This window comes from Gobius niger (genome assembly GCF_951799975.1).
Source record: "Gobius niger genome assembly, chromosome: 9".
NCBI lineage: Eukaryota > Metazoa > Chordata > Actinopteri > Gobiiformes > Gobiidae > Gobius > Gobius niger.
Window position 1 is genome coordinate 17,265,435 of NC_136860.1, and position 12,798 is coordinate 17,278,232.

Below are 12,798 nucleotides of genomic sequence, written 5' to 3' on the forward strand. Positions count from 1 at the left end.
GTTCTCAGTCGTCCTGTAATGACCCTGCCATATGTGCTACAATCTAAAGTCATAAAGGCAGCTCCCAGACGCAGGGCAGAGGAGAAAGCCTCTTGATAGACTCTTGTAGATGCCATTCCCTATCACGCAATGCCTCTCATAAACACATGACAAATGCGGCCTTAATCATTTTTTATGAGCGGGGATGTGCAGGGGGCAGTGATGGCTGCAGGGAGAGGGGAGCAGCGGGCAGCCCTCTGCTCAGAGGAGCTGCAGTCTCCCCTGAAACATCACAGGCCTTTGATGTGCACACCGCAATTACAGCAGCATCCAAATGAGCGCCGAGTCGCCTCTGAGACAGACTTCAAACATGCACATGGACACGTTCTCATACACATACACTATAGAGCGTAGCCATGTGCTGCTCTCCACGGTAAATGATGTTCTGTCTCCAGCAGAGCAGCTGGGATGAAAGCAGCCGTGCTCCTTGTCTGATCCACATTAATGATGGTTTGCTAAAGCTAATACGCTGTATTCTTGTCTAAACAAGAGCAGCCTGGTATGTGGCTCCCATACTCCAAACAAGATGATGGCAGTTAACAACGGGCTGCTTCTGTGGCCTCCAAAGTCTGATAACATTCTGTAAGGCTGTTTGACAAATGTTGTCACATAAAAGTTACAACACACCCAACCTGTTCTGACGCCGTGGTAAAAACATCAACTAAAAATAGGCTTCAGATGAGAGCTGGATGCATTTACCTAAACAGTGACTGGCAACATGCCATCAACAAAAGAGCAGAAATCAAAAGGTGCTGGAGGAGCAGTGTAAACTAAACCTGTCATATTGCTTCAATGAGTGTCCTAAGAGACACAGATAAAATTGGCTTATTTGCCTCATTCGAGGATTCGCCTCCTTTTCCTCTGCACATTAAAGCTGAGATTGCAATTTGTCTTGCTGTTTGCTTTGAATAGTCCTAAAGCGTATCATCATCTCAACTGTGCCGGTGGAAAAACACGAGAGCATGGCGACAGCCAAATGGCAGTCTGGCGTCTCCGCTGCAGACTGGCTGCCATTAGGGCTGAGAGCGGCATTTATTGTACAATTAGGGCCAGCTAGATCTACCTGTAATCATCTCCATACAGGTGTGAGCTGCTCTCTGGACAAGGGAAGTGACTCATCACTTGTCAAACATCAACACTTTGATGTGAGTATTGTTCAGAGAGGAGCCCCCGGGACACCTGAGCACTACTGTTTAAAACACACCAGGATTTATTGCATTTCTCACAGTAAAAATCCCCACACACGCAAGTTAAAAAAGCCTTTCTGCTGATGACGGATGTTCCACATGCCATGAATCATTTGATTTATGAGCTGGCTCCCTCCTCTCTCTGTCTGACACTCATACTTTCGTGTCAGGAACATTTTAACAAACACTCAAAGGTAAACAACTTCCCTTGTAATACAATGCTGCCAAGTAAAGCACTGAAAACAAATTTTGCAAGAAGTGACACCAGAAAGCCTAGAGGGCAATTGGAAGAGTGTGGTAACAATCCTCAAGTTGGTGTTATTGACAAACTGCTGCAGTGAGGAAAAGTAGCCCTTTCACATGTAATGGATGTGTCCGCAGCCTCTCGGGAGATGACATTACTATAAAAAAAAGGACTTAGGACAAAGCACAGACCACAGGCCAGTTAAAATGTCACTCATGTTTACATTAGTTGTTTGTCACATAGTGATCAGTATTTATCGAATTAAAGCCTAATTTTAGCAGAGAAAATATAAGGTAATTTACTTTCATTTATTGATTTGCTACCAATGAGTTTTTCTTATTGGCATGCACACATTGTACATACGTCAGATGGTAATTTACTTTACTTTTGTCTATGCTTTTCTGTCAATGACGTTTTCAACATCTACTGCTGGAAGTTTTTTTTAATGAAAGTCTTGGCTCTCGTTGTGAAAGCCATGACAGTAAAGCATGTCTTGTAAAGTATGACGCTCACATCCCCGTCTCGAGCAACAACATGTGTAGACAAACCCAAATATTTGACACAAAACCCTAAATGTCTGTATAATATTAATAGCGCTGTTTGTGCCTACACTTTATTGTCCCCTCTCCGCACTGCTAAATCACTTGCTCATGTTTGTTTTGTTGTCATTCAGGGCCTTTGATATCATATGGAAATTTTACAGTAAAATGGAGACCACATGTCCGTAAGTTGCTTAATGAAGTGCAGAGTCGGAAGGCTGAGCTGGCTGTTGCGCCGCACTTAGTGCCACCTCCGGGCAGATCCTCTCACAAAGATATAACCGCCCGAACCAGCGGGGGGCCACCTTCAGTAGATCTCTCAGTGTACACTTCTCACACTCCACTGTACCGCATTAATGCAGGCAGGGCGCGAGATCCAATCAAAGTTAGCAGAAATCAGTGTGCGCGGGCTTCGTAAGTAGGAGGAAAAAAAGCTCTTTGCCGGTGATAAATGAGAGCAATGAGACACGGCGCCCTCTCCTACCTCCCAGCACTCACCATTTGTTCTTCCTCCTGATGTAGTCTTTCTCCGAGAGGTTAACGAGGTAAATCATGGGTTTGGATGTCAAAAACAAGTATTTGTTCAGCACTTCGATCTGCAAAGAGAAGGACACAGTGAAAAAAAAAAAAAAAAAAGGCAGGCCAAAACTTTTATAAACTACACATGCGGCGATGAGGGCGCACAAATCACATCAGAGTTAGTTGTGTGGACAACCGCACTGAGGGGGTAACTATAAAGATCAAGATCAGCATGGCCAGATGTCTTTAGCTTGTACAAAAGTGATGTCAAAATAAAGGAACACAAGGCAGATTGTAATATTAATTTTCATAACAGAAGACTAAAAAAAACAAAAAACAGTTGGAGTTTCTCATAAATCTCTGGGACTTCAAAGACGTACCTCCTTGTCGTTCCAGTCATGATTGTAGCGAACATGTTTCTTTTCATCCACTACCCAGCTCTTCATTTTGCACATAACGTCCTGTTTGGGGTTAAAAGAGAATAAACAAGGAGCCATTAAAGGAGATGAAAAAGAGTATAAACGCAGCGGGGTATGGGGTAATTATTTCCTAAATGCACTGCATCCTGATGCCCAAATGAACAATGGCTGTGCAGGGATTGAAGCAGCTTTGACATCGATGGCACGCACAGGACCCCCTTCCTCCTTAAAAAAGCATGAGAAAAACCTTCAGGGCTATCAGCTTACTTTATATTGTTTAATGAAAAGGATGGATGACAACATAGACAAGAGGGGAACTAATTGGAGTCAGTTACTTAAAGTGCAAATGATCAGCTCTCTCTCACATTCTGACTCAGAATGCAGTCATTGGAATGCACTCCAGCGAGCTATAAGTATTTATTCAGTGATTCTTGTGGAGAAAACACGGAGCATCAGCCTCCATGTAAGCCACATTCATTACTGAGGCACTTGTGGGCTGGGACCACAGGCGGGACTGGGTCTTGACAGGATCTGGAAGCGGAAAAGGGTGGGAAATGGGAGGGAGGTAGTTATAAAATTTGTAATAAAGAAATTGAGCCTATTATTGTTGATCCAGCCCCACAGAAATTAGCGGAACACATTCTTTTTGTTCCTGTCAACTTGACCTCCCCCTTCATATAAAAGTCCCCCACCCCCTGCAACACTCCCTCAGCCCGCTATTCCCTCCCCAAAGCCTCGCAGCACTTCACAATCATACTGCCTTTTGAAAGAAGTGAGGAAAAAATCCTGCCAGAGCCTCAATTACACAATGGCAAAGAGAGCGGCACACACTGACCCCCGGCCAGCTGCATTCGCTCTGGGCACATCTCTCTCCACAGGAATTCTAAAGGCCTTTTAGTGGTGCGGCCAGAGAGCAGCAGCGGGAGAGGGCGCAGGAAGAGGCGCGGACACGGGGCCAGCGCGGCCCTGCCTTCACAGAGAGATTAATCATGTGTGAAATGGAAACAGCAAACGGCCGGTGACACGGGCTGAACCCGCTCCAGGTTTCCCTCATCAGCTCTAACAGGCAGGTGTTAATAAAAGGCAGATAGGTCCCACAGGGGTCAGCACATACGCCTGCCGCCATCAAGCGCCGCTGGTGGGCCGCCAATGCCGCATTGTTTTCTAAGGACAGGGATTTAGAGCATTCACAGCAACAAAAGCATCAAACATTGTGCTCGTAAACACAGAACCAGCAAAATGGATTTAAATCTTTGTAACAATGCATAAAAATGAGCGCTTGCTGCTGCATGCATTAAAACGTATCTCTGAGGGGAATATTAAAAGGCCTCTCATCCCCGGAAACATATTCAGACCATTCTATATTGTTTTGCACCATCTATAAAAGCCCTTAACAATTAAAGTTTTTGTCCGTGAAAAAAACAATGTTAAAAGTTTTCATTGTCTTGTTTGACTTAATAAATGTGCGCGGTGGTTCATCTTGTCCTCACATCCTGTCTCAACAGGAAGCTCATAATTAAAAGCAGATCTGTTCATTATGAAAAGCCTCAACATTAAACGCTCACATTCTGAGTGCATCCAACATGAGGCTGTATCATTATGTATTTACATGCTCAGTGTGACAAAGTGCACTCTGCCATTAACATATTCACCATAATCACACTGTCAAATTTACTTTTACTACCTTTATATGAGACACAAATTAACGCAAACCTGCGCTGCAGAAAGAATATCCTGGGCAATTAATTATATACTTCACTAAGGGTAAAAAAATACAGTTGATTTAATAAACAGACTGCATTGTTGTTGATAAAGTTGACAGAGGAAATACTTGTACCTTATTTTGGCCCTTATATTTACAACTATTGAAACCTAACTTTGAACCTTGTAGTTTGTCCCACTTTGAATTGAAAACTATTACAAAAGGATGTCTTTGAAGCTCGGTGACAGAAGCACTTTTTGAGTTTTGATGACATGATAATAGGTGTAGACAGTATCTTTGCACTGTTCCTTCACCTGCTCCACATATTGTTTCTGATTTAATAACCCCCCTGTCACAACCGACGCAGCGTCCTATTGTCAGAATGTACATCTCTGCGCAGGCTCTAGTGTGGGCCTGATGCTGACATAAACATGTTTGGAGGTGACAGCACACGGCTGATGACAATCCCTGAGTCTCCGCGCTGCACCCGCCATTGATAAGCCCCATTCTTTCTCCGTCTAAAGAGGTCTTCTATAGATTTCACTTCTTTCGCCGACGTGTGCACAACCTTTGACAAGTAATGTAGATCATTTTTATTCATTGCCTAAAATTGTTAGCAATTATGTGCGTAAGCGGCCACCTGCCTGGGCTGAATGGCTCCTGTCTGCGGGGCTACAGGGGTGTGGGGAAGTGCTGTTGGCAGGAGGAGGAGGGAGGGAGGGAGGGGGGTGTGGAGGGGCGTCTGCCGGGGTGGGGGGTTGTTGGGCTCGGGGGCGGCTGCAGCAGGTGAAATAGCCCCTCTCGTTAGCGTAATGACTGGTCAGAGGCTTAAATTGAGCATGCAGCTTAAAGCGAAAGGCCAGGTTTGCTCATGCTCCCATCATGGTCAGGCACTGGGAAACGTTCAGCACCAAATCGATGCTGATGTTAGCCGCTAACCCTCATTAGCCTAACAATATGACTGGCGCTTCCACATACTTCCTCTAATCTCCGTATACGACTAACCCTAACCGCTCTGTCAGAGTACATGCCAAACATTTATGGTATTCATAACGACATATAGGCTTCCCTTTCACCCATCGTATGGCCTTGCACAATTTTCTCCAGAGCTGCTGCTGTAGGTGTCTGATTTGAGTATTACTTTAGATGAAAAGAGCTGTGCGGATACACTTTCATTAGCCTGCTACAGCGACCTGGGGTCAGCCGCTGAATAAGTAACTCTCTATTAATGATTTCTACAGCAGAAAACCATGACCCCTGATCACTTTCGATCTCAGAAAGGGAAAAAAAAAGAGGCCAGCGAGGGGGAGGAGGAGGAGGGGGGCCCATTGGAGTGAGATTATAAAAAAAAAAATACTTTTTTCTCCTTGGCCATGCGTGTGGGAGGGTTATTATTTGTAGCGTGCTGTGAGGGAAAGCAAAGGCCTGCAGGGGACGTGCACTCACATATTCTGGCTTGAGTTTCTTGTCACCGCCTCTGACGGCCGTCTTCTCCAGCTTGTCGATAATGGGCCCGATCAGCTCCTCGTCCTTTAGCCTTAACTCCTCGTGGATAATCTCCATGTCCCGCACCGGGTCCACCGTGCCCTCCACGTGAATGATATCCTCATCTTCAAATGCACCTGCAGAGATGGGACAGAGAGCACACTGTAAGCACTGATGGAGAATGACAACACCATCTGGAAGCACGAGGATCAATGGCATCGACTGTGAGATGAGATTAGATTTAGCTGCAGAAGAAATCATTATGTCCTGCAAAGAATATGGGAAAAATAAACATTTACATAAAATTCTTAGTGGGGAGCTGTATTGTGATAAATACAGCATGCATAATAATATATAATATAGCACTTCTGTGGTTGCAGTTTGTTGTTTGTATGTGATAAACACCAATTTACTTTTAATGCTGTTAAGATGTAAGTATCTAGTTCATCATGAGTGCTTTTGTTGGTGAAAAATATCTGAAGGGTGCGTGAGCTGTAAATACATTTGGGCCTTTTCCAAACGCTATATAATCCACTGCAAAAACAGCATTATAGTAGTCTAAACGAGAATAACCAATCAATATTTTGTGTAGAGCACTTTTCACAGTTTAGTTGCGCTTGCAGCAACAACATAACCTGAAATGTTCCGCAGTATCGCTTTAAAACGCACACACAAAACATACACTGCTTTTATAACAATCTTAAAACATATAAACATTACCTCAATCATATGCTTGGTTTGCTGTAATTCATATTGGTTTTCAGTCCCTCATTGGTTCACCATTAGCTTGTAGCCTACTGTAGTCTGTGTAAGGCTAATGCTAATGCTACAAACCATGTTGCTAATGCTTGCAGCTAAACAATAACTCAGAAAGAACATTACAATTGACTATATATATATATATATATATATATATATATATATATATATATATATATATATATATATATATATATATATATATATATATATTTTACATACTCTATAAATGCTAAATGTCGATAAACGCATTTCACATAGCAATTTGCATGAAAAGGAAAGCCTCATTTTAAAACCAGCCTGCCTTGATCTCGTCTAAAAAGAGCATGGTTTAGGAGCCAAATGTCATAAGAAAATGGTGGCAGTTGTGCTCTTTAGTGCTTAAGCTGGAGCTGTGCTGGTGATTAGGTAATGAGGCAGGAGAAGGCCATTTAGCACCAGTGGCTGTGAGGACTCCTCCTGCAGTGCTTCTCGGGGTGGGGGTGTGGTGGCGTGAGTGGGGGGTGTCACACAAGAGAGCCTGGAATATCACTAAGGCTAAATGTAGCTTTTATTTACTGCAGCGGCTGAGGGACAAAGTAACCATGATTTAAGGCATCAACTGAAATGACAATGTCTTGACAGCAGCGGGTCATGACCAGGGCCTCATGTAATTTCTGATGGACACAATTTTCTTGCTTTGATTTTAAATTTGCACGAGGCATGTGTTGACATTAGTTTTCACATTTAAAACAATTGTACTTGTTTACGTGCACAGTAACCTCTAAGAAAGTTGTGGCTAATATATTGTATTTGCCAAAAGGAAAGCCTACCCATAATGTGTTTTTTTTCTTCATTACACATAACATGATTGAATGGCAGAAGGTTGATGGATTGATAGATATTGATACAAATTCATCTGAATGTCATAGGTCTATTAGATTTGTGTCGCCTCATGAAATATTTCACCTTCCAAGTACCACCAAAACTTGGAATAAACTAACTCTAAAAGCATCTGAAACACATCTAAACTTGGACTAAATTATGCATGTCTAAACTAACCAGAAAAACACCAACTTTCAACTACAAAAATACATAAAAGGGTCTAATTAAAATGAACAAAGTCTAAAATTTTAGTACCACGATCTGAAAAGCATTGTCATAGGGAGTTCTAAACTAAAACTTGATAGCGACATTATTAAAGCAGCTTACAAAAGAGCTGCCATTTGAAATTTTGTCGAAAGTGCACAATGTTATTATAATACACAACAAAGCAAGAGATAAACTGAAGTTTCCAGGTGTAAATATAAGAATATAAGTGTTTTTTATGACATTAACTTCCGCTATCAGTAGACCAAGCAGGAGCCAAATGATTTACACCTTTCTGTTCATTGTTCATCACCCGGCCCTCAAGTTTACATTGTGTGAATGTGAATGCCGTCTCAGTCAACATTGAGGTGGAAGCGGTGTGCAGGACAGTATGTGAAGAATGCTCATGCAGAGTGTTATCAGTGGCAGATTATGCCGCTGACAACCCAAATGTGTGCAAGATGTTGACAGGAGAAGCCCCGCAAGACACAAACATCAACAAGAAGATGCTACCACTCTGTCACAGAGCTGTCAGAGTATCAGTCCACACGTCAAGACAGTGATGCATGTTCTACTCACTGATGAGTCATGTTGTTGTCATTATTCAGCATTACCTAAAGCTTAGCACAAGTGCCTCTCAAATAAAGTAGCTCATCACGAATCGCATCCTCTTTGTTCCAGATGTATTAATGCCAATTTACTGTCAACCGTGGATTTGTTTCTTAAAAGGAGCGGAGAGACAAGTAGATCATTGCGAATTCATGTAGGCTACGGCATTCTATGGAAGCCTTGGATGGACATTTTGCTGTTAAACAAATACAACAAAAAGAGGAATATGGTAATTCAAGAGTAACTATTTAATTCAATAAGATGCTTCCCTCACGCATGCAGTTAGCAAATTGGTACTGGAAAGCTACTTGGACAAATGTTTTACTGCTTTTGTTGACGATGTTTGACAGTTTATGAAAATAATGTTCCATATTAGCATTGTGTGATTATAATTAACTGCAAAACACTTCTTCTAATTAGGAAACGTCTATAGACAGACTGAGGGGCTTGCATGACTGACGGGAGAACCACACAAAGTGCAAGTATAATTTGATTATCCAACTGACAACATAGCTCACTCATCCCCAAACCAATTTACAAAAAAGTATGTTCAAACAATGGCGCTTCTGCAAAACTTTCTGCTCTCTCCTCTCTTGAAACATTGAGCATCTATGAAGAAATGAGCTCCAGATTGATCAAAACGACTGCAGTTCAATCCCGCCGACTTTTGTGCAAGCTGTCATCCCGTGCGTTGTCCTCACACTGAAATGAACTTATCCAATTACTCTTTGCCTAATCAGCCTGTTTTGGTTCCTCTCCTCTTGCAGAGGTACTCCACAGTATAAACAGTTCACTTACGCCACACAGAAAGGGGCTAATCAGTGGAATTATTGTTTTGCCGCTCCAATTTACCAGCTCCCTGTTCAGCACTGATTGGAATGAAAATTTCCCATTGTGTCTGCGTAAACTCGGAAAATATAATGCAATGTAATCATTTTGTTAGCTGAGCGAAAATACATACATTACAAGCAATTATGATTTACAGTTCCTGATATGCGTGTGTTGTTCTATTTAGCACGTATTAATTATGAGCAGAGTGCTTTGAAAGGCTTGGCATGGGTAACAAAACGGTATGAATTTGAATGTTGATTGGAGCGTCAAAAATAAATATCTGCATCCATATGTCCCAAGGGATAACGCTAGGTCATTTTTAAGTGACATGTTTAAAAAAAAAAATGGCAATCAGCGCTCCCCTTACTCACGTTATACCCAATAAAAAGCCCGATAAGTGAGATTTCAAAGGGGCTTTTGAAGCAGCTGATCAGTCACTATTTAGCTATCAGCTGACACTCTCCTCTGACTGCCACATATTCCACAGTAATTTGCTTTAATTAATTTCGCCTAATTTAACATTCACGTCTACTTTACCGCCGCCCCATTCACAGCCCAGAGCCGGGAGAACAAATAGATGAGGTGAAAGAGGGAAGCGTGATCCGAGGGGGCAATCTCCACAATTAGTGCTTTAACAAGGCGCACTCGTCTGGGCAGGGGTTGTGCAGGAGGTCCACAAAAGACATGCAGGACGCCAAAGCACACGGGATAAGGAGACAGGGGGTTAGGGAAGACGCTTTTGTCTTACTCTGGCACTATTGTACCGACTCCATTTAGAGGTGACGCAGTGAGGCTAATATTAACAGCTGCTTCTTTACTGATAGAGCCAAAGATCCACTGTTCTCATGGAGATGGATGGCCTGAATAGAGGTTAGGCTGCAGACTTACACTTACAAGGCCATTTTGTACAAACAGGAGAAAATTCTTCTCAACAAAACATCAGCCTCATTCTGCAAACAGAGATTTGGATTTCATTAAATAAAAAAAATCCCTGGTCACCGATCATTAACTCAGACCACATTAAGGCTGGTGGCATGTCTTGCCAAAGGACGGAACCAAGGATTCAGCCATCAACCCTTCAGTTATTTGACACTTCTACTACCACCCAGAAGCGTAGGTGGTAAGTAACTCATGACCCTAGAGGCCATAACCGCCACTGGAGGTGTTGTATCATGTTGCGTTTTTTTACTCATTAATTGTCCGTGAGAGTAAATACTACGCTGACAGAAAAGACAAAGGGAGAGAGGGATATTGTACATCCAATTACACAATGAAGATATTTTTTTTCACTCAAACTTGGCTGTAAATACTGTTTAAGTGGCACTAGCCCGCAGTTAGCTTGGCCCGTTAGCCTGTTAGCTTCTGTGATTCCATTAGTGTGTATTGGTGACACCTGCCCGGTGGCAGCGACGTTGCAATCGTGGTTTTCTGGCCAGAGACACCAGGGGGAGATGAAAGACCCTCCAATCATCCCATTAACACTTGTATTACCCCCAGAGGGACTATGAAAAGGATATATTAAGGTAAACAAGCTACTTAGTACTGCTTTAAGATGCTGCTTCTACAGGCTGCCCCAGCTGCATTGAGGATGGGTCAAATGTAGAGAATTTCCCTATACGGGGATTAATTAAGTATACCTTATAGCTATAGCGCAAAGTAGATTTAATTGTAATGGTTGCGCTGATTTTAAATACTGAAAGGCGTGATCACATGACCCAGTTTTGACAGATGGGGAAGAGACAGTGTGTCTACCCAAGTAATTGGAGAGGAATGAATCATTGTTCAAGCAGTTCCCAAAGAGTAGCTCACATAGATGAAGTAAGAGCAAAGGTCATAGAAAATGTATTCATAGCCACCTCTTTTTGATATTTGCATGAAATTTGTTTATAGCTTGGATTGTGTTCTGGGGCAGGGGTACTAGCAGCATGTCTCCATCCTGCTCCTTCTAAAACATTGAACTCTTTGTGGACTTTTTAGATATCTATTTTATTGAAAAGCTAATAAACTTAATTATTTCGCTGAATATCTCTCCCCAATCTTCACCCTGTCTTAATGTCTCGTCGAATGAAGTCTATGAGCCAAATATCTTTGTGAAAAAAACATATCTTTTTTATCAAATATGTCAATCCAAGTGTTGGTACATTGGAATTGGAAAGTAGAATGTTCTTTGCCGTATAGAAATGCATGCATGTCAGTATTCACAGGAAAGCACAGAGGTAGCCACACTCGGCTTATATCATTACTCTTCTGTCAGGCGTACAGACAAGCCAGTCATCAGTGCCGAGCCGGATCGATAATGATTGAGTAGCTCCTGTGATGTTGCTACCTGGGAGGATATGTGGTCATCATAATTCAGATAAATTACAGTATGCATTGACTTGTGACTTCCTGCGCATGTTTTCACATGCTGCCGGGCCCGGGAGCACATCTGAAGGAGCTGCATTCCTCGCGCTGCCTTTAAAAAAAATGTTCATGCAAACTCCGCGCCGCAATTCTCCAGGTATTCAGAGCAGTAAAAGCTATTTTACGAGTCTGTCAGGAAAGGCGCATTATGGATGTCTTCTTCCCAGGACAAAAACACTGGTAACGCACACAACAAGAGTATTTGCGTTCATTCAGGAAGTATAGCCTTGACATTCATTTCAAGAATCAGAGAAACTGACGGGCAATTTGTAGTGTGCTTTTAGACTTTGAGGCACATTCAGCCTTGTTTCTTGGTGTGAGTCAATTACAGCAAATACATTGGCTGCTAAAAAGCTGTTTGACACCAGTAAATGGAGGGTTTGGGTCCTCGAGAGCAGCACTCATGTTTTCTCCATGATCCCATCTCTCAAACATATCACACACAAATGACAGTGCTTGATAGTATGAATATCAAAACCCCAAGGCGCCCCCAATACCTGTGTAATCTCATGACATATCTCAGAAAAATGCTCAGAGCATTAAAGGAGCGTTTTGCACAATATTTGATACGATGGACTGAAAAGCCCAAAGTCAGCATCATTTACATACAGTTGTCGGAGCAAAGAAAGTGCCAGTCACACTTTAATTATCTTATCATTAGCTTAACCTCTGTCAGCCCAGAGTATGAGTGAAGCTTATATGCAGCGCTCTGTTGTCCCACATCATTGTGAGAACAAACCGCTTTAGATCCTTAACTGCTATAGTCCTGCTGATTGCACAGGCACCGGTAATTTCCTAACCAAGCAGCACCTGAACAATGATGTGTTGAGCAGCTCAGACCCTCAGCCTTTCAGGGGTGAATCATTTCACAGTTTGGAAGCAGATCACCATAGCAACTCCTCTTTGAAGGGTTTAGAATCACCGTCCAATATTTCTATGATCATCGGGCCCCGCCATTCCCTCTGGTTCTTTTCACAGCGGACAGGCGAGGGGG

General features: G+C 42.6%; 1 protein-coding gene across 2 annotated transcripts in view; it reads right to left on the bottom strand.

Moving 5' to 3' along the window:
- LOC306968009 (obg-like ATPase 1) overlaps positions 1-12,798 on the bottom strand; it is a 46,999-nt gene that overhangs the window by 17,859 nt on the left and 16,342 nt on the right. For both annotated transcript variants that reach the window (XM_079563247.1, XM_079563248.1), the window contains 3 exons: positions 6,096-6,271; positions 2,909-2,989; positions 2,508-2,605 (listed from right to left, as the gene is read on the bottom strand). In XM_079563247.1, coding sequence (XP_079419373.1) covers positions 2,508-2,605; positions 2,909-2,989; positions 6,096-6,271 — 355 coding nt within the window. The remainder of the gene's footprint in view (positions 1-2,507; positions 2,606-2,908; positions 2,990-6,095; positions 6,272-12,798) is intronic.